Raw genomic sequence first — 21,960 nt, forward strand, 5'->3', positions numbered from 1 at the left:
GAATACTGAAAGGAAAAAAAAAATCAAGGCACAGGGGATTGTAGTCCAGCTGTTGTGGAATAAATCAATATTTAAATGTGCAATAGTGACTTTTCTTCTTCAGAAAGTAGGGACTTTGTGTGCTTAATTTCTTGTTTTATTAATACATCCAACTTTGTCTAGGAAAGACTTCAAATTTAGCTTCAGTTTCTATTTAACTTTACTGCTCAACAATGGGGTAACAGAATAGTAATATAACTGTGCTGTAATCTTTGATTCCTGTATTCTGTTGGGGGTTGATGAAGCTATGACTTTCATAAATTTCTATGAATTTCATTTAATTAAACAACCATATTCCTTGTTGAGTTAGGGAAACTGCAACTTCTCTGATCTGTTTTATGTTAGCAAAAATGACTTCGGTTCTATTTTAAAGGCTTATTAAAGGAAAAGCTGAAAAATTTCTAAGTGGTCATAGCTATCAAGGGATCATAAATCTCATTCTAAATATAAGGAAAAACACATCTTTTCTTCTTCAAACAAGAGATTTCTGCAGAATAATAGCCTTGGGTATACTCATTTTTTCCCCCTAACCTCTTCCATACATTTTACATCATGATTTTTGTATTAGACGGTTATGCCTTGAAATCATGTTTTATCATTTTATTCCACTTCTTGGTTTACACTGAGAACAGCTTTCATTCTCTGGCAACTCATTAAATGCACTGATTTTGCAAAACTCGTCCCCTGCGCTCAGATGCCCATCTTCAAATTTCTACCGTGTGCCTCTGGCCCCCAGGGTGAAGCACTGCCTGAGTGCGTTAATGGCAGAATCACAATGTAATTGTCAGAATGGTGGCATCGTCACACTTTGACGCCAGCATCCTGTTTCTTTCTTCTCACTACAGAGAAACTAAGGCTAAAGGTTAAAGGATGCGGTTTATTAAATAATTCAAGCCATTAACCTGCAACCTGCAAAGCGGTGGCAGCCTATTAAGTTTATGCTGCCATGATTCACGTTTGGTGTTTACTAATGCTAAAGCATATTGCCTGTTGGCTTTACTTTTATTGCTATATAGTAATGTAGTGAGGAAGGAGAATAAAAAAGGTGACAGGACCCACACAAGGGGACAATAAGAGCAGCAGACTCACTTGCATAAAGAAGATTGAAGCCTTCCCTCCCTCCCTCCATCTCTCGGTATAGGCCCCAGTGCACATCTGCGTCACTTACGGGGGAGGAGGAGGCGCCGAGGCAGAGAGAAAATTGTACTGTGAGGACCTTGACAGCTTCACGGCGCGGGCTTTTCCTTTTGCCCTCCTGTATTTGCTGGATTTTTTTTCTCTCTCTCTCTTTTACAAACTGACTAGATAAAACCACCCCTTCTCGCCTTGCAAAAGGCATTTGACTTTCTCAGAGATACCCGCAGCTCTCAGACCATCTTCCTAGAGAGCAGGGACAGGGGCGCAGGTGCATCGAGAAGGCTGGGGGGAGTGTGCTTCTTCCGCGACTTGGGGATCTTTCTCGCTGCAATCTCCAGGCACTGAACTCTAAGCTGCAAGGATAGGGGAGCCGACAGCTTCTCGACTGAGGCTCTGCCACCCGTGCATGCTAGGGAGGTGTATCCAGCTGCCTTCGCCTCCAGAGCTCCGAGCGCGCAGACCTCCCTCCCTAGCGCGTCTCCGGCACCAGGGCCGTCCCTCACCGCGGTCACCGCCGGGACCCCGCAAGGAGATCGGGGATTCTCAGCCCTCTGCGTCCTGTTCCTGCCTGTGCATCCGCCGTTGAGTTCCCCACGCGCGGGTCCTGAGGTCCTGACCGCAGCGGAGCCGCACGGCTCTGCTGTCCGCGCTCCGGTCGTCGCCTGGCAGGGCGCGCAGCCGCCGGGTCCCGTCTGTTCCCGGGGTGCAGAGGGCGCCTCCCGCCCCCTACTCCAACCCGGGGCTCCGTTGGCCTGCCTCCCCAGCCCGTCTACTCCTGCGTCAGCTGAGGTCCCTTCGCCTTCCTTGCGTCAAGCATGTCAGGCTCTGGGCGAAAAGACTTCGATGTGAAGCACATCCTGCGACTCCGCTGGAAACTCTTCAGCCACCCGTCGCCGTCGGCCGGCGGCCCGGCCGCGGGCAGCTGCCTGCAACAGGACGGCAGCGGCAGCTTCGAGCACTGGGGACCCAGCCAGAGCCGCCTGCTCAAAAGCCAGGAGAAGGGCGGAGTGAGCACTTTCTGGAAGAAGCCTTCCTCTTCTGCCTCCTCCTCTTCGTCTGCCTCCCCGTCCTCTTCTGCCTCTTCCTTCAGCCCTATTAATGGCACGCTCCTGCCCGTGGCTACGAGGCTGCAGCCAGGGGCGCCCGGGCAGGGCACCCACCAGCCCGCCAGGACTCTCTTCTACGTGGAGTCCCTCGAGGAGGAGGAGGTGCCCGGAATGGACTTTCCTGGACCGCACGACCAAGGGCTTGTCCCGCAGGAGTTCAAGGCGGAGCCAGCCAACTCGAGCCAAGCAACAGGTGACGGGTGTGGACACAGGTACAGTAAGACCCCATGGGACAGCCAAGCAGCCCTCAATTTCCACTCGTTCCCGTCCCACCGGTGTGCTCTGGTAGTTACTAAGTCTAAAATGCTTCACGTTGAAAAGTTTGATTAAGAGATGCCAGCCTGGCTTTTATTACTCAAGTTGTAATCTCATTAAAAGTTCCCTCGTTAATTTCTATTGGCTCCTACAGATTGCTTTTCTTTTGGAGTTGCAATCACAAATTGAATATATATGCATTTTGCTAACTCTCCAGGTAGAGTGATTCTCATATTTCTGAGGTTATCGTATTTTTCTGTCTTCTTGTGTCATTATATGATACATGTGAATCTCCCAGTTATCTAATGTGAAGAGAAACTTCACTATTCAAATGCATCTCATATACTGGCCTAGTAACTGGCTTGGCAGATTACCTAGGATCCTTGTGGTTTGAATCTATATTCCAGGAGTAATGAGGTGGACAGAAGGAGGCTCTGGACAACAACATTATCTTCTCTCTTTTTCCTCCATGAAAGACAGTGTTAGTATACTCTATCCCAACTTGCCTTTTTATCCTACTCTTGATCACCTTTGCTTTGTTCAACATCTTAGAATTAAATTCTTACTAATGCCCTTTGCATTAATCTGTCCTGATTCATTGGCTAAGTATGGACTGTGTATTCTTAGTAAGCAGGTCAATGTCTATTTCTTGTTTATTTCTAATATTACATCTTTGAGTACAGTTTTTCTACTGTCAAAACATAGAAAAACTCTCTCATACATGACCTCACTCTAAGTTTGATATTTTCAGAGAATTGACTCATTCTACACTAGATCATTACTACTTTAGGCATATAGTGAAGGGGTGTGAACAGGGTTACATTTTAATTCATATATGAGAATACATTATGAAGAAGAAATACAGGGCAGCCATAGGAAAATTATGATGAAGCAGTTAATAAAATTTACCTTTCAGTAAATAAATTAGAAACAGAAGCAGTGTTTTAAACTTCTACTTCCTTGAATCAACATTTCATAAAGTTGTCATGAAAGAACACATAAAACAAAATAGATATTCTTTATGCTGACAAATGTGAAGTTAAAGATACAAAAGTCATTCTTAAAAATTTTCAATTATATGAATTATGTGGATTTGAATTTTAATTTTAAGAATGTTGAACATAATCTTATATGCAAAGATAATATAATAGAAGTTTATTATTTTACAAAAAGAGGTTTAATTTACTATTTTCAACTATGAGAAAGTTTTTTCTATCTATAGGAGACCTAAAATATAAATTTATGTATTACTCAGTTTAATTAAGATACTTTACAAAAATAGTCATAACTTTGGGTATCACTACTACTGTGAAGTTATTTGATTTATGTATTCACTGGTGACCTACAGTTATAGATTTTTTTAAAAAATAAAATATGTTGAGCTTTAGCCCCTTTAATTGAGCAATTTTAATTTTTTGTTTGTTTTTATTTTTGGGTAATCATTTATAAAGATATAGTATTTCACCTTATATGTTTAAAAGAAAACCAGTTAGGTTAAATATATACCAATTACTGTTACATTGAAACTGATACTTATGTGTCTCAGGCAGTTCAGGAAAAAAAATAGATTTTTTTCCAGTTTTGTAAAGTCTTCTCATCAGCTCAACAGCTGACCTTCTGGGAATATTTATGTTTGATAGTTTTAAAAACCAATTTGCTTTTTAAAAATACATCTTAAGTGTATAAGGCATATTAAGCATAAGTAATTTCAGAAGATTTTTATGTAAGTTAGGGAATTTGGAAATACTTATGGAATATTGGCTTAAGAAATTATAATAAATTAAAGAAATAAAACCAATAACTAATAGTCTAGGTTAAAGACAAAACACCCATCAGATTTACTTCCAATCCCTCACTTTTGAATATACATCAATGTTTTTACTCATTAAGAGTTATATATGAAAACAATTCTGAAAACAAGTCAAGTGTCACCCCAAATCATCTTTACTTTTGACATGAAGGCTTCTTATAAGAGTTTGCATGTGTAAAATATTGAAATTAAGGTCTCATTTTAAAGTTCTTATGCTTAAATCCTTTAGTTAAATTTTAATTTCTTGTTGGACAAATTAGTCAGCTCTGATAGTATTCTTGTGGATTTTATATGTTCCTAAACGTTCATAGACTACTGGTTCTGTGTTCATGATTGATTGACAGCAAGCTACTAAACTTAGCAATTAGTTGTTATCAATATATATTATTATAAGAATAATGTCCATTTCCCAGGAAGGACAGCATTTCCAATATATTAAATACAAAATGGAAAACACTATATAAGATCATTCTGTAATATGGATTTGCTTTGGTTTCTATCATAACCCATTCAGGAAATCTACATGGGGTTCATAATGACCAATGGACACATAAACCATATAAACCTGCATGATCATTTTGATTACTTGAGTCATTACTCTATTACTATTCTATGCTGTCACATTTGATATTTAGCATTTTGCTTCATCAATTCTGAGCACTATACTAAGCTAATCTACATGTGTAAAAAAAGAGTTGGCCTTTTTTCTTTCTTCATTTCTCTTTATTTACTTAGTCTTATACTAGTTAAGCACATTGTTTTATATAAGTGGCTCAGTTTTATTTGTTGTTCAAACAACAGCTGGAAGTTGCTCAGCAGAAAGCAGCTCATAATCTCAGAATTCTGGAAAGCTCAATTATCATGGAGTTGAAGCATAAAGGTAGCAAGAAGACATAGTAAATTGATTTACTGCTGAAAACCAGTCTTTATCTTATCCCACTTTATCAGACATACATAAACAAATCTCAGTATTCTACCTTACCCGTGACACCACTAAGAATCCTAACTCTTCCATTAATAGGCTCTTGCCCTGTGCTATTATTCATTTATTTTCTCTTTTTTGCTGTCTGAACTTAGTTGTTGGTGAGTGTATCATATACTAGCCATCAGATCATTACATAATTTTGGTATGCCCAATTTTTTTGATACAAGATTCTATATGTAGTAAACTAAAAAAGCAAAGACTTATTCTTGCAGTTCATAGTAATGTAAATAGGAGAAAATATGTTGCATTTAACTGCTTGCTTTTTTAGTTTTTTCAGTCCTCACAAAGTGGAGGCGTCTATTTTCATGGCTTCAGTTATGTACTCAGTTTAGTTGAACTCTGTGACCCCATGGGCTGTAGCCCGCCAGGCTCCTTTGCCCATGGGATTTTCTATGCAAGAATACTGGAGTGGGCTGCCATCCCTTCTCCAGGAGATCTTCTCAAACCAGGAGATAAACCTGCATCTCTTGCCTCTCCTGCATTGGCAGGAGGATTCTTTGCCACTGCGCCACCAAACTGCATTCTAGTTGCATTTCAAAACTCAGACTCTGCCTCCCCACGATCAACCCTCTTCTGTATCCCCACCCTGACCTCTGGTCTCACACATCCATTTAACCTCTCTGGTGGATATCGCAGATACAATATGAATACAACACATACAAAATTTAGCTCATAATCTACCTTCTCTCTTGCTCAGTTTCCTTCTCTATCTCAGAGAAGAGCATGCTATGCATTAGGTTGTGCAAGCCAGAAATCCAGGATCATATTTGTCAAAATCCTCTTTCTCTTGATTTTCAATATTCCACCAAGCCCTGTCACTTTTCCTTCAAAACTGTCCTTTCCCCTGTATCTGTCCCACATCTCTCCATCTCCGTCAACTGCACTTCATTTAAAAATACTGTCGTCTTTTATGGCAACTTGGGTAACTCCTATCTGAATTCTCTTCCTTCATTAACCTTGCCATCTGTAATCTTTCTCCATTCAAGAGTCAATGAAAATTTATAAAATAAAATTTTACCCTATTTTGCCAGATCCTGATTCTCCTTTTATTTTTCGAAGCATTTCCACCAGTCTGACCACGATCCATTCTGTGGACAGCGAGGCCCTGAAAGAACTGAACCTTGTCTGCCATCCAGGTCTTTCCCTCACCAGATCCCCATGCTCTTCCCCTGTCCTCTAGGGGCAATGTTCTTCTGTATCGCTTTTCTCTGCCTCTGAGCCTTACAAACTTAATTCATTTCCTGATTATGTAGTGATTCTCCTTCCCTCAATTCACCCTTTTCAGAATTCATTCCTATTCATTATTGTGATGTCTTAAATAAAATCCTTATAGCTTTCTTGAAGAAGCATTCGTTGATCTTCCAGCAAAAGCCATTTTAAATAATTTAATTTATTTTATCCCCTTATTTTATGTTTTTAGAGTAACTAGTCTCAGTCTTGAGTTTCTTATTACAACTATATATTAATATATGTGCTACTTTTTAAAATTTATCTAACTCTGTTTGCCTCATGGACAGCATGTTTCTGTTTGCTCATTATCTTATACCTATCATAGAGCATATAGTTACTCAATAAATACTGTTGAATGAATACATATTTGTCATAAACATAATGAGTGACATTGATTAGGAACTTGCTATTTGCCAGGTAGCATGCTGAATATTTATATTGTGGAATTTAATATTCAGAACAGCTCTTTGATTCTGATATAATTATGGATCCTTTTGTTAAATGATTACATAATCATCTTATGATTATGAGAAGTCTGAGATATAGACAGGTGATTAATTTCCCCCAAATCACAGGACTGTAAGGAGTACAACTGGATTTTTAATCCTGGTTCTCTGACCCCTGACACCATGTTCTATGCCACTTTGCCAACTCTTCTCTCAGTCTGCTTAAACAAACAAACAGAACAGAAGAGAAGAGGCTCCAGCCAAGATTATGCTGAAAGAATTCTCTTATTTTTCTGGTGGAAATTATGCTTGTGTCTCAATGTTTAAATAAACTCTTTAAAATGATAGTGATGGACAACTCCTGATAAGGTCCCATCAGAGAGGATGAGCCCAAGTTCAAAAAACATTAAATTATTTTCTGAAGTATTGTTCATTCAGTGCATTTTACTTTTTAGTTAAATCAAAGTATAAAGAAATAACCTAGACATAAAAAAATTATTTAATTTTGGAGTCCAAAAGAGAGCATTATGATAGAAAATCTCCTTCTGAAGTACAGAACAACTGATACAGAGATGTGTCACATATGCCATTAGAATCTCATAAAAGTTTGTGGAATTTACTTAGAATGGAAAAGAAATCAGTCTTGTTTCAATCAAAAGGAAAGAAAAATGACACAAAGTGCTATTTCTTCAGGAATGTAGCTCTCAAACCATTCTTATATGGAACACTAAAATAAATAACATCCATATTTTCTCCATGACCTCAATTTTGTAGTGAAAAGGTGTATGGAATGATTTTATTCAATTTTATATCTTCCTTATTAATTTATTCTAGGCTTGGATGTTATACAGCCTATTATAATTTAAGTCAGAAATAGCAAAAAACAATAGTTTGTCTGGAGGAAGTTTTTTTTTCTTTACATATTTCAGGATGCATTTATCAATATATTATGTTGTTTGCAAAGAAGTCTACAGTTTCCAGATGCCATCTCCTCTGAGTACATTTGCTTCAGGCAAACCAAGAAGATCATAAAGGAAAAAGTAATATGATCACTAGGTTGGTTTGCAAGTACTCAAAACTCCAGAGCTATCTAAGAGAAAGATGTGAATACAAATGCAAGATGAAATAAATAGAACTCTTAATTGTAACAAACCATAAAACCGCTACACTAGTTGAAGAAACATATTTTGGCTTTCTTTGAAATTTCTAATGAATACTTTATAAACTATATCATTAACCACTTCAAGACATCAGTTTAAATGTTTAAAAAATAAGGAAAATCTCCCTATTTAACACTTGGTTAATATATAATATTGCTTAGTTATGTTAATTTGTTGATTTCTTTTGTAAGTATTGAAAGATAATTTATATATCTGAAAGATACTATATTTCTAACATGTACACATTAAGACAAATTTCATTGCTTTTGACAAAGAGCTTTTACAGAATTTACAGAAACTTTAGATCTGCAGGATATTTTAGAGTTATATCAAGTTTAAGAACATGAAAATGTGCTACATTTAAACAGAGTCTCACAGTAGAGACTATTGTTTTTATTTTAAAATCCAAAATAACTGTAGGTATTTTTGTAGTAGCTATAAAAACAAATTCTCTGGAAAGTACATATTAGTTTAGATCAGATAAACTTAATTTATTGTTCTGTATTTAAGATTATTCAAAACTTTGAGGAAAGCATGATATAGAAACAGATAGTCTGAGCAGAATCAAATATTTGAAAGTATTGTAAATCAAATATAGGTAAAAATTCTGTCCACAATATATAAATAGGTTTGGTGCTAATACCTTTGCTCACTTTCTGCCCAGGATTTGGAAACAGATTGGTATAAGAACTTATGAAAGCATTACACAGTTTAGCTTGACTGATAGAATGTGTGGTATGATTTTAAAATCCTGCAAAAAATCTGTTTCAAATGGTAAGCCAAGAAGGCAGGTCATTTTGACTGAAGATCATGTCTCAGAAATAGTACTTGAAAATGATCTGACAGTCTTTGATGAAGGTAAAGAGTGGAATCAGTTGATTTAATTATAAATTCAGATTTCCCCATCCCTTAGGCAACCTTAATCCAACTTTTATAATTTCTCATAGGAAATCTTTCAGTTTAATTTCATCTCATACTTGTTTGTAACAACTGTCCCAGTAGATCATTTGGACTCCTTTATTCTTAACGATGTTGATAGGTACTTAGTCATGTAAATCAGCATTTTCATCTTGGCTGGAATGGGATGGGATAGCTTTAAAAATTAAAACATAAAATTGGAGGGTTTTATACTACAAAAGTAAGAATAATCCAACTATTTTATAGTTTTAAAAAGGTGAATACAAAAATCATTTTATATCTACAATAATGCATATGGTTTGGTTTGATTTACTTCTTTAATAGATTCTAATTACATTAAAATGTCTGAGATGTGTCTTTAGGCTAATAGTCACAAGTATCAGAGCTTCAGAATAGACAGAAAAAATACTCTTGGAAAGAAAAACTGTTTTGAATTTATGTCTTTGAATTTATGGATATAAAAATATCCTAACTTTCTAATCCTAAGATTCACTTTTGAACTCTACATGTTGAAAATAAGTTGGAGTAGTTTATCATTCATAGTAAAATTTGAATATAATTTCTACTTTTTCAGTTACCTTACCTTTGATGTAATAATATGTAATTTCAGTAGAGAGGTTTATACACATAAGTACCTAGATATTTGGTCTTTGGTGATCTACTGATGATATTTAAACATTTACTTGTGCAATTTTTTCTCAAAAGGCATGGCATTTTGCATTTTAATTTCTTTATGTCTGTGGTTTATAGCAGTTTTGGTTAGTGGTTAGCTTGGTTAGTGGTTAGTTATAGTGGTTTTGGTTAGTAAATTCTTATTAGCAATAGGAATATGCCCATATTAATCTGCCGAAGAATAAGAAAATGTTGAAAAGCAATCAATGTTAAAATAATCCTAGATCAAATAATCAAATCATTTTCTTTAAGTCAAGATAAAAGAAGAACTGAGATTTCTGCTTCTGGCTGAGTTAGAATAAAAGCCACCAGGCTTATGCATGCACCTAAAATAACAACAAAGAAGGAAAGAAGAAAAGAATATAGAAAAAAAAGAGAATGAAAGGAAGAAAGGAAAGAAGGAAGTAGGAAAGAAAATAAAGAAAAAGAAAAAATAAATAAGAAAGAAGACAATATATGAAACAATATTTTCAAGTCGCTGGACATTAGACACTGTAGGAGAGTAATTCCTGAGATATGAAAAACAAATGGAATGAACACTAATTGTCCAAGCTCACTGCCTTCAGAGATTCCAGGCACTGATTACAGGGAAGAACAAAAGAAGAAGAGTGTGCAAATCACCCTGACTGAAGAGATGGAGCTAAGTGGTCAGGAAGACCAAAGTAGTGAGACCTCAAATGACAGTGTCATAAAAGAAAGCTGCAATAGGTAGAAAGCTCCAGAAGTCTGTGGAGGTGCCACTTAAGTATTCAGTAGGTCAGTAATCTGTAGACTAATGATAGCTACACATGTTTAAGGAAACCACCCAAGTTCTGGGAAAGAGCCATGTCAGAATTACAGGGATGGTTGTTGTTGTTCAGTTGCCAAATCGTGTCTGACTCCTTGCAACCCCATGGACTGCAACGACAGGCTTCCCTGTCCCTCACCATCTCCTGGAGTTTGCCCAAATTTATGTCCATTGAATCAGTGATGCCATCTAATCATCTGATTCTCTGTTGTCCCCTTCTCCTTCTGCCTTCAATCTATCCCAGCATCAGGGTAAAATCTTTATCAATGAGTTGGTGCTTCACATCAGTTGGCCAAAGTATTGGAGCTTCAGCTTCAGCATCAGTCCTTCCAATGAGTATTCAGGATTGATTTCCTTTAAGGTTGACTGGTTCGCTCTCCTTGCCGTTCTGGGGACTCTCAAGAGTCTTCTGCAGCACTACAGTTCAAAAACAGCAATTCTTTGGTGCTCTGCCTTCTTTATGGCCCAGTTCTCACATCTGTACATGGCTACTAGAAGGACCATCAAATGAAGTGAAGCGAAAGTTGCTCAGTCCTGTCTGATCTTTGCAACCCCATGGACTCTACACTCTATGGAATTCTCCAGGCCAGAACACTGGAGTGGGTAGCTGTTCCTTTCTCCATGGGATCTTCCCAACACAGAGATTGAACCCAGATCTCCCACATTGCAGGGGGATTCTTTACCAGCTAAGCCACCATGGGACCCCAAGAATGCTGGAGTGGGCAGCCTATCCCTTCTCCAGCAGATCTTCTTGACCCAGGGATTAAATTAAGGTCTCCTGCATTGCAGGCTGATTCTTTACTGGCTGAACTACCAGGGAAACCCAAAAAGACCGTAGCCTTGACTATATGTACCTTTGTTTGCAAAGTGGTATCTCTGCCTTTTAATGTACTGTCTGTTTGTCACAGCTTTCCTGCCAAGAAGCAATCATCTTTTAATTACATGGCTGCAGTCACCATCTGCAGTGCTTTTAGAGCCCAGCAGAGGTTATCTGCCACTGCTTCCACCTTTTCCTCTTCTATTTGCCATGAAGTGATGGGGCCAAAGGCTTTGACTGTGCAGATCACAACAATCTGTGGAAAATTCTTAAAGAGATAGGAATACCAGATCACCTCACCTGCCTCCTGAAAAATCTTTATGCAGGTCAAGAAGCAACAGTTAGAACTGGACATGGAACAAAGACTGGCTCCAAATCAGGAAAGGAGTACATCAAGGCTATAAATTGTCACTCTGCTTATTTAACTTATATGCAGAGTATATCATCAGAAATGCTGGGCTGAAAGAAGCACAAGCCGGAATCAAGATTGCCAGGAGAAATATCAATAATCTCAGATATGCAGATGACAGCATACTTATGGTAGAAAGTGAAGAACTAAGGAGCCTCTTGATGAAAATGAAAGAGGAAAATGAAAAAGTCAGCTTAAAGCTTAACACTCAGAAAATGAAGATCATGGCATCTGGTCCCATCACTTCATGGCAAATAGATGGGGAATCAGTGGAAACAGTGGCTGACTTTATTTTCTTGGGCTCCAAAATCACTGTAGATGGTGACTGTAGCCATAAAATTAAAAGACACTTGCTCCTTGGAATAAAAGTTATGACCAACCTAGACAGCATATTAAAAACAAGGACATTGCTTTGCCAACAAAGGTCCATCTAGTCAAAGCTATGGTTTTTCAAGTAGTCATGTATGGATGTGAGAGTTGGACTATGAAGAAAGCTGAGTGCCAAAGAACTGATGCTTTTGAACTGTGGTGTTAGAGAAGACTCTTGAGATTCCCTTGGACAACAAGGAGATCCAACAGTCCATCCTAAAGGAAATCAGTCCTGATTATTCATTGGAAGGCCTGACACTGAAGCTGAAAGTCAAATACTTTGGCCACCTGATGCGAAGAACTTACTCATTTGAAAAGACTCTGATGCTGGGAAAGATTGAAGGTGGGAGGAGAAGGGGATGAAAGAGGATGAGATAGTTGGGTGGCATCACCAGCTCAATGGAAATGAGTCTGAGTAAACTCTGGGTGTTGGTGAAAGAGAGGGAGGCCTGTGTGCTGTAGGTAGTCCATGGAGTTGCAAAGAGTCAGACACGTCCGAGCGACTGAACTGAACTGATGAGACCAGATGCCATGATCTTAGTTTTTTTTTTTTTTTTTTTTTTTTTTTAATATTGAATTTTAAGCCAGCTTTTTCACTCTCCTCTTTCACCCTCATTGAGGCTCTTTGTTCCTCTTTGCTTTCTGGCATTAGGGTAGTGTCATCTGCATATCTGAGGTTTTTGATATTTTTCTTTACAGGGTTGTTCTTAATAATTAGGATGGAAAAACCTAATGATTCCTGATACTAGATAAAGTATGTGGAGAGGTATTAACCACTTAGTAATAGGAAGTAACTAGCCCTGGATTAAATACTTCCATGGTTCCATTTAACAAATCTTAACAGGAAACCCCCAAAGCATCAAAATGCTTCCAAGTAATGTAACTGTGCTCCATGACAGAGTTGAAGAATAATTCACATAGTCAGAAATGTTTAGTACCAAAGAAGGCAAATATTGCAATATCTGACATTGAGTTGAAGATAACTAGGCAACAAAGAAATAGAAACATATGAACCATAATGAGGAGACATATCAATCATACAAAACTGACCCCAAACTCTAGAAAAGTCTTTAAAGCAGTTAAAACAATATTCCATATGTTCAAATAATTAACTCAGCCATGATAGATAGGAAAAAAATCCATATCAAATCTCTAGACCAAAAGACAACACAATGCCTGAGATGAAAAAAATATATTTAATGAAATTAGTGACAGAGCAGAAAGGAGAAAAACATAATGAATTTGAAAACATAGCAATGAAACTATCCAAAATGAAACAAGGAAAGAAAGATTTGATAATTTTAAAAAGCTAAATAAATATATACTTATAATTCCCAAAGGACAGAGAAAAATGAAGATATAAAATAAAGAATGATGGATCACTTTTTTTTTTCCATTGAAAATGATGCAAGTGAAAATGGAACATCATCTTTTGAGAGTATTAAAAAAAAAAAAAAACTACCCATATGAAATTCTATATATAACCAAAATATTTTTCAAAATGAGAGTGATATGGTATTTTTTCAGACATATAATAGTTGCAAAAATTCATCAGGAGACATGCTCTACAAATATTAAAATTCATTAAAGACAAGGGAAATGAAACCGGTTGGCACAAAGAAATGAAAAACCACCAGAAATGTTAACTGCATAGGTGAAAAGATAAAGATTATTCTTGATTATATAAATCTGGAATATTTGGAACATAAATAGTGGTTAAATGAACAAAAACCATGAAAACATGAGGCTTTTACCACATGTATAACCTATACTTATAACTAGTATAGCATTAAGGGAAGAAATAAAAGTATAATATTGCAAGGTTCTTTATACTAAATGTGAAGAGGTATATCATTTGAAAGCAATCTCAGAAGTATATTGTAAATCCTAAAACAACCACTAAAGTAATAAAACAAAATAGCTACTCATCCAGCAAAGATAAATGCTCTTTTAAGAATTATTCGGTTAATCGAAAAAAATGAGAGTAAAGATAGGACAAATAGTAAATGCACTGCACAATTATAATCCGAAATCTTACTTTATCAAGAATTATGTCATACTAATAGCTATATACGTCCATAATATAAAGACAGAAATTATCATTCTATTAAAAAGCCCTAGAAGAAATACAGTTTAAATATAAACCCAAACATTGGATAAAAAGGAAAAGATAGAAACAAGACTAATTAAAAGAAAGCTGAATGAATATATAAAAATATTAGACAAAGTATATCTCAGAAGAAAGAATATCAATCTGATAAGGAGAATCTATTAAAAATACCCTAGAGGCAACATCAAAATGTTGAAAGATTAAATGTGTTTCCTCTAAGATCTGGAAAAGAATGAGAATGTCTTCTCTCACAACTTTTGCTCAACATTGTATTGGAGATGATAATCAATTCCATAAGGAAACAAAAAGAAATGAAAAGCACCTATATTGGAAAGGAAAAATAAATGTTTTCATTTTTACAAAATAGATCATCATAGATTAATAAATAAACACTATGGTTTTGTTTGCAGATATGTTTGTTTATTAGAAAAAAATTATGGAACCTACAAAATGATAGAGTTTTCATGGTTTGGGGTACAGAATCGGTATATAAAATCCAATTGCATTTCTATATACCATCAAAGAATATCTAGAAATTGAAATTACAAAAATAGTAACATCAGTAAATTTTGAATACTTATAAATGCATACAACAAAAGATGAGAGAGACATAAGCTCAAAAAAATAAAACTAGGTGGATAGAAATTAAAGACCTAAAAATGGAAATATCTATTATGTTCATGGTTTATAAAACTTACTATTATTGAGATGTTGATTCTTCTCCAGTTGATTTATAGATAGTATGCATCCTCCAAGAAAATCTCTGCTTGATTTTTTTGAACAAATTGACAGGTTTATTCTAAAACCCATTGAAATATTCAAAGAAGCTACAGAAAGACAAAACTTGTAATGAATGTACTTTGAATAGTATAGTATCAAGGTCACAGTACACAGATTGGTGGGGAATAATTAAAATATTTTTATTACAACCATATTGAGCATGGCTTCCCTGGTGGCTCAGATAGTAAAAAATCTGCCTGAAATGCAGGAGATCCAGGTTTGATCCCTGGGTTGTGAAGATCCCCTGGAGAAGGGTATGGTAACCCACTCCAATATTCTTGCCTGGAGAAAACCATGGACAGAAGAGCCTGGCTGGCTGCAGTCCATGGGGTCACAGAGTTGGACACAGCTGAGTGACTAACACACACAGTCATATAGAGGAATACTTCACACCATAAAAAATAATAAGCAACTGGTCATTAAACACTTATAATTGAATGAAAAAAAATGTTATGATGAGCCAAAGAAACTCAACAGTATGGTATATTTCTTTTAATATTTATGCACTGTAATCATTATTCATATTTTGAGTAATAATTTGATCCTAATTTGCCTTGAATCATATATTGGAGTCAAAGACTGACTGAATTTGAATACATGGTTCCAGGAATCATTTATTTATATTTGCCTTGCAGAACTTCATAATGAAATTATTCACATTAAGTTTTTTTGCTTCCTTCTTCTTGGCAGTAGATGAGAAAGAAGAGAAGGCTGAATAGTTTTATAGCAGATGTTTCTGCAAAGAAAGCTCAGAAATTTTTGCTGTGTGCCCACAAGGACTTTTATCTTGAGACACGGGAACCATCTCCCTTTCTAATACTAGAGGAGCATCAGTACAATTCTAAGCTTTTTCTTAAGGACACAGAAAGGAAATGCTGTGCTGTCCTCATCTCTGATTCTTCTTGTATTTTACCAGATGGTTCGGAAGGATCACTAAACGTATTTTCCCACAGAGGAAAAAAATAAAAGTTGATTCTCCTCTCTATCTCTTGTCCTAACAGATATAAAATATTTACCTGCAATTATTCAATCCCAGGGATGGGGGATCCTGGTGGGCTGCAATCTATGGGGTCGCACAGAGTTGGACACGACTGAAGCGACTTAGCAGCAGCAGCAGCATTCTCCTTAATAATGGCCTGTGACTTTTAAACAGATTTCTTATTAGAAGAAAACATTTCCAATTGTAAAACTAAATTTGTATTGTTAAAGAGTTTATCAAAGAATACAAAATTATTTCTTTTAAAAAATTGAGGTGTAGTTGATTTACAATGTGTTAATTTCTTTTCTGCAACAAAGCAATTCAGTTATAAATATGTATATATGCATTCTTTTTTATATTCTTTTGCATTATCATTTATCATGATGGATAAGGATGTTGAATAGAGTCCACTGTGCCATACAGTAGGACCGTATTGTTTATCTAGGCTATATAAAATAGTTTGCATCTGCTAACTCCAAACTCCCACTCAGTCCTACTTCTCCCTCTTGGCAACTACAAGACTGCTCTTTGTGTTTGAGTCTGTTTCTGTTTCATAGTAGTTCCATTTGGGTTATATTTTAGATTTTGCATCTAATTGATATATCGTATTTGTCTTTCTCTTTCTGACCTCACAGTATGATAATCTCTAGCTACAAACATATCACTGCAAATGGCATTATTTTATTTATATTTTTTAAGCTGAGTAATACTGTATACATGTGCCACATCTGAGACATTTATGTTGTTTCCATGTCTTGGCTATTGTGAACAGTGCTGCAATGAACACAGGGCTTTATGTATCTTTTTGAATTATACTTTTGACTGGATATATGCCCAGGAGTAAGATTGCTGGGTGATACGGTAATTTTATTTTTAATTTTATTTTCCATGCTGTTTTCCATAGTGGCTGCACCAGCTTACGTTCCCATCAACAGTATACAAGGGTTCCCTTTTCTCCATACCCTCTCCAGGATTAGTCACTTCAGGTGTGTCTGACTCTTTGTGACCCTATGGACTATAGCCCATCAAGACCCTCTGTCCATGGGATTCTTCAGCAAGAATACTGGAAAGGGTTGCCATTTCCTCCTCCAGGGGATCTACTTGACCCAGGGATCGAACTTTCATCTCTTATGTCTCCTGCATTGGCAGGATTGTTCTTTACCACACTAGATTGTTCTAGTGCCACCTAGAAAGCCCTAGACCCAAGTCTAGACCTAGAGACACCCTCTACAGCATTTGTTATTTGGAGATGTTTTAATGGCCATTCTCACTGCCATGAGGTGGTAGATTATTGCAGTTTTTATTTGCATTACTCTAAAAATTAGCAATCTTGAGTATTTTTTCATGTGCCTTTCAGCCTTTGAATTTATTTTTTTGAGAAATGCCTATTGAGATCTTCTGGATTAGATTAAAAACCTTGTATTTAACTTATGGTGACTGTGAAGCAATCAATTTAGTTGATGAGAATCAAACTTTAGAAAAATGTTTTCTGTTGCAATATGTGATATGGACTAGATAAAAATGGATGAAACTAAAAATGGAGGAACATTTAAAAGTTCTAAAACAACAATCTACTGAGAAACTATTACTAATAAAAAGGAACAGAAGAAAGAAAACACATGGGAAAAAAATGCCTCAATTGTCCATTAGTTTAATTGTAAAAAAGAGAGAGGGGTAAGAAGATTCCTACAATTCTGGGTGGGGAAATGAATGGATTTGTTCTTGTTCTACCAAGTGGACAGTGCAGGAGGCTAGAAGGAAGAAAATATTTTTTGTTTGAACAATCTGAGTCCAATAAGCAGCTGACATGACTACTGTAATTTTTTTAGAACATTGGGAAGAATTGTAGTGGGGTAATAGGGTAAGGGGATTACAAGAATTAAATTTTATAATATGCTGGGGCTTCAGATAGCACATGAAAAATAGACCTGAATAGTGACAAGATGAAATGTGTGGTTATGAGAATGAGTAAGTTGGGATAAATATGTGGAATTCAAGGCACTGGAAGCAGGAGCTCTATTGCTTGATGAAGCATCTAAAGAAGATTAAATATGTCCAGAAATATAGTTGGATTTGAGGGATCTCAATGTCTTCAATGAAGAGAGGCATAAAAAATCAATATGAGGTATATCAATGGAAGCAACTCAGTTGAGTCCATATATAAATTTTATTTGGTGAAACTCATCATAGATGTAGTTTAATTTATTTGTGAATGTATACAATGGGCTTCCTGGTAGAGCTAGTGGTAAAGAATCTGCCTGCCAGTGCAGGAGACAGAAGAGACTTGGATTTGCTCCCTGGGTCAGCAAAATCCCCTGGAGTAGGAAATGACAACTCAATTTAGTATTCTTGCCTGGAAAATTCCTTGGGCAGAGGAACCTGGCTGGCTATAGTCCATGAGGCTGCAAAGAGTTGGATATGACTGAGCGTGCGCACACACACACACACACACACACACTCACATGTACACACAAATGTATATATATTACATACAAATTTAGAATGCAAAGCAGTTTAATTTACATATAATTAGTTATATATAAATGTATATGACATATACAATATAAAATAAAATTTATAAATGGAAAAATACTAAAATATGTTTCTTTTTAATTTATTAACTTGAGGGAATAAGCAACTTCCACAGATACTAAAGTGCTTCTGAAATAGCCATCACATTATTTCAATGGAAAGAAAAGCTATTGGAACCAAAGAGATAATATCAAATGCTTGGGCCTCTGGGAACTTAAAACTACTTCAAAATAGATTTTCAGTACTCACACACATGCCTATAATTTTTTATGTTGAATTCAACAAATAAAATTTCTATTTCTGAGTTGAGTTTAGGCAAATAAAATTATTCGTATATTCTTTAGGGAAAAAAAGAAATTATGAGTAATTTTATATTTCACACAGCTTTGTCCAATGTTCCACTGACCTGGAGAGTTGCATTGGCCCAGGAATTAGCAAAAAGAGAAGTATACCAGAGTGAGCTGATGTAATATCACAAACCTAGAAACATAAGAATGTCAAAGTAGTATAACTGCTTCTGAAAAATCAGTGATTGCCACAATCTCAGGAAGTTAGCCTTCTTATTAGTCCTTATTGAATACCATTGTCTTATAGTATGATGTTAAATATAACGCCTCTGTTTAGTATTATATTTTATTTAAAGTACAGATACATTTCATTTAATACATTAAAGTAAATTGACAGTTATTTGGGGCTTTGATGTCTTTAAACAGAAAAACTTTGGGCAGTCAAAATTCAGAAGGAAGAAAGGATGCAACACCTCAAATTACAAATGTACAATTCCAGTTCCTTGAAATTATGAAAACTTTATGATGAAAAGGTTAACCTCTCTCAACTAGCAAATATATTGGAAGCAAAAACTGAATCATAATTCTCAAATCACTCTTAATCAGGTAAACATCTTAAATTTGTATGTTTATGATATTCAGGTAAGAAATAATCAGAAATATTTTATTGTTGATGGGAATGCAATTTGCTGTATTTGGGGGGAAGGGCAATGGGACAATATTTATTGGTGAAAAAATATAAAAGCCTTTTAATCAGTAATACAAATTTTGAGAGTATATCCTTCAGGAATAAAAGCACTATAAGTTAAGGAATACCCATATCCCACACTTCCTCATTGATAGAAGTATGACAAAAAATCATTTTATGTCCTTCGTGTAAAATATACATTATAAAATGTATCATGCAAAGTATGTCCTCTGTCTCCTTCTCCTTCTGCCTTCAATCTTTCCCAGCATCAGGGTCTCTTCCAATGAGATGGAAGAGGGCAACAGAGGATGAGATGGTTGTATGGCATCACGGATGCAATAAACATGAACTTGGGCAGACTTAGGGAGATGGTGAGGGACAGAGAAGCCTAGCACATTGCAGTCCATGGAGTCACAAAGAGTCAGACATGATTTGGCTACTGAACAACAGCAGCAAAACACACAGAAGCTGAAAAAGAATGAATAAATGTAGAATGTGTTGGATATGCACTTGGATTCAGTGCATAAAGTACTTTGTAAAAATTTGTGTGAGATGTGTAAAATAGTGTATATGATCACATTATATATTAAAACTAAGAATAAAACATCTCCATATTCATGTATATATGTTTAAATGCCTTTGTAAGATCAGAGAAAATAACATGGTAAATCAAATACCACATTTTTAGCTTTGTTTCCAGAAAATTATAAGATTCTTTTCTATGTTCTTCATGTGATACATTGAAGTTTATTACAATTATATTTTTAAAAAAGATTAAACCAAGAAAAGCTCATAAAAATTTTAATTTAGCAAATACTTACTTTAAAAACAATGCATATAATTGTGGTCAAAATTTGGTAAATTCCTAGGAGGTGTTAAAAAGCAGTGTTGCCTTCCACTGGTCATTCATTCAAATTAAAGTGACATATGTGCATGCCTGCTTGCTGTTGCTTCAGTTGTGTCTGACTCTTTGTGACCCTATGGACTATAGCTTGCCAGGCTCCTCTGTCCATGGACTTCTCCAGGCAAGAATCCATGAGATTCTCCAAATTCAACACACTCCAGTGTGTTGTCGTTTCCTTCTCCAAGGGATCTTTACAACCCAGTGGTTGAACCCACATCTCCTATGTCTCCTACATTGGCAACTTGTTTTGTTTTGTTTTGTTTTTTTACCATTAGTGCTACCTGGGAAGTCCAAAACTATATAATACAATGAACAAATAAGGACATTAAAATATTCTAAGATATCAACATTCATCATGGCATAATTTTTTTTCTATTCATTTTATTCAGTGTATACCACATTACCAGGGTGATGCTGGCCTCACAAAATGAATTTGAAAGTGTTCTCTTTGATGTTTTCTAATGGTTTCTTTATTTTTATTAAATTTATCTTTTTCTTCATGCACTGATTTACTAATTTAGTTTAGTTGTCTATTTGCTGTTGTATTTTACCGATCTAATATTAAAATAATCATTCTGATTTCTTTCTTTATTTATTTTTTATTTTTTGCTGTTTTCAATTTTTTTCTTTCTTTTCATTTATTTTTATTAGTTGGAGGCTAATTACTTTACAATATTGTAGTGGTTTTTGTCATACATTGACATGAATCAGCCATGGAGTTACATGTATTCCCCATCCCGATCCCCCCTCCCACCTCCCTCTCTACCTGATCCCTCTGGGTCTTCCCAGTGCACCAGGCCTGAGCACTTGTCTCATGCATCCAACCTGGGCTGGTGATCTGTTTCACCATAGATAATATACATGTTTTGATGCTGTTCTCTTGAAACATCCCACCCTTGCCTTCTCCCACAGAGTCCAAAAGTCTGTTGTGTACATCTGTGTCTCTTTTTCTGTTTTGCATATAGGGTTATCGTTACCATCTTTCTAAATTCCATATATATGTGTTAGTATGCTGTAATGTTCTTTATCTTTCTGGCTTACTTCACTCTGTATAATGGGCTCCAGTTTCATCCATCTCATTAGAACTGATTCAAATGAATTCTTTTTAATGGCTGAGTAATATTCCATGGTGTATATGTACCACAGCTTCCTTATCCATTCGTCTGCTTATGGACATCTAGGTTGCTTCCGTGTCCTGGAAATTATAAACAGTGTTGTGATGAACATTGGGGTGCATGTGTCTCTTTCATATCTAGTTTCCTCGGTGTGTATGCCCCGAAGAGGGATTGCTGGGTCATATGGCAGTTCTATTTCCAGTTTTTTAAGGAATCTCCACACTGTTCTCCATAGCGGCTGTACTAGTTTGCATTCCCACCAACAGTGTAAGAGGGTTCCCTTTTCTCCACACCCTCTCCAGCATTTACTGCTTGTAGACTTTTGGATAGCAGCCATCCTGACTGGCGTGTAATGGTACCTCATTGTGGTTTTGATTTGCATTTCTCTGATAATGAGTGATGTTGAGCATCTCTTCATGTGTTTG

The 21,960-nt window shown here is 36.1% G+C and overlaps 1 protein-coding gene across 1 annotated transcript in view; it reads left to right on the forward strand.

Moving 5' to 3' along the window:
- Positions 1-1,233: 1,233 nt before the first annotated feature.
- The window catches only part of KLHL1 (kelch like family member 1), a 489,854-nt gene continuing 469,127 nt past the window's right edge, over positions 1,234-21,960 (forward strand). Inside the window, exon 1 of the mRNA XM_070471593.1 lies at positions 1,234-2,494. Coding sequence (XP_070327694.1) covers positions 1,992-2,494 — 503 coding nt within the window. The 5' untranslated portion in view covers positions 1,234-1,991. The remainder of the gene's footprint in view (positions 2,495-21,960) is intronic.

Source organism: Odocoileus virginianus, chromosome 8 (genome assembly GCF_023699985.2).
Source record: "Odocoileus virginianus isolate 20LAN1187 ecotype Illinois chromosome 8, Ovbor_1.2, whole genome shotgun sequence".
Classification (NCBI taxonomy): Eukaryota; Metazoa; Chordata; class Mammalia; order Artiodactyla; family Cervidae; genus Odocoileus; species Odocoileus virginianus.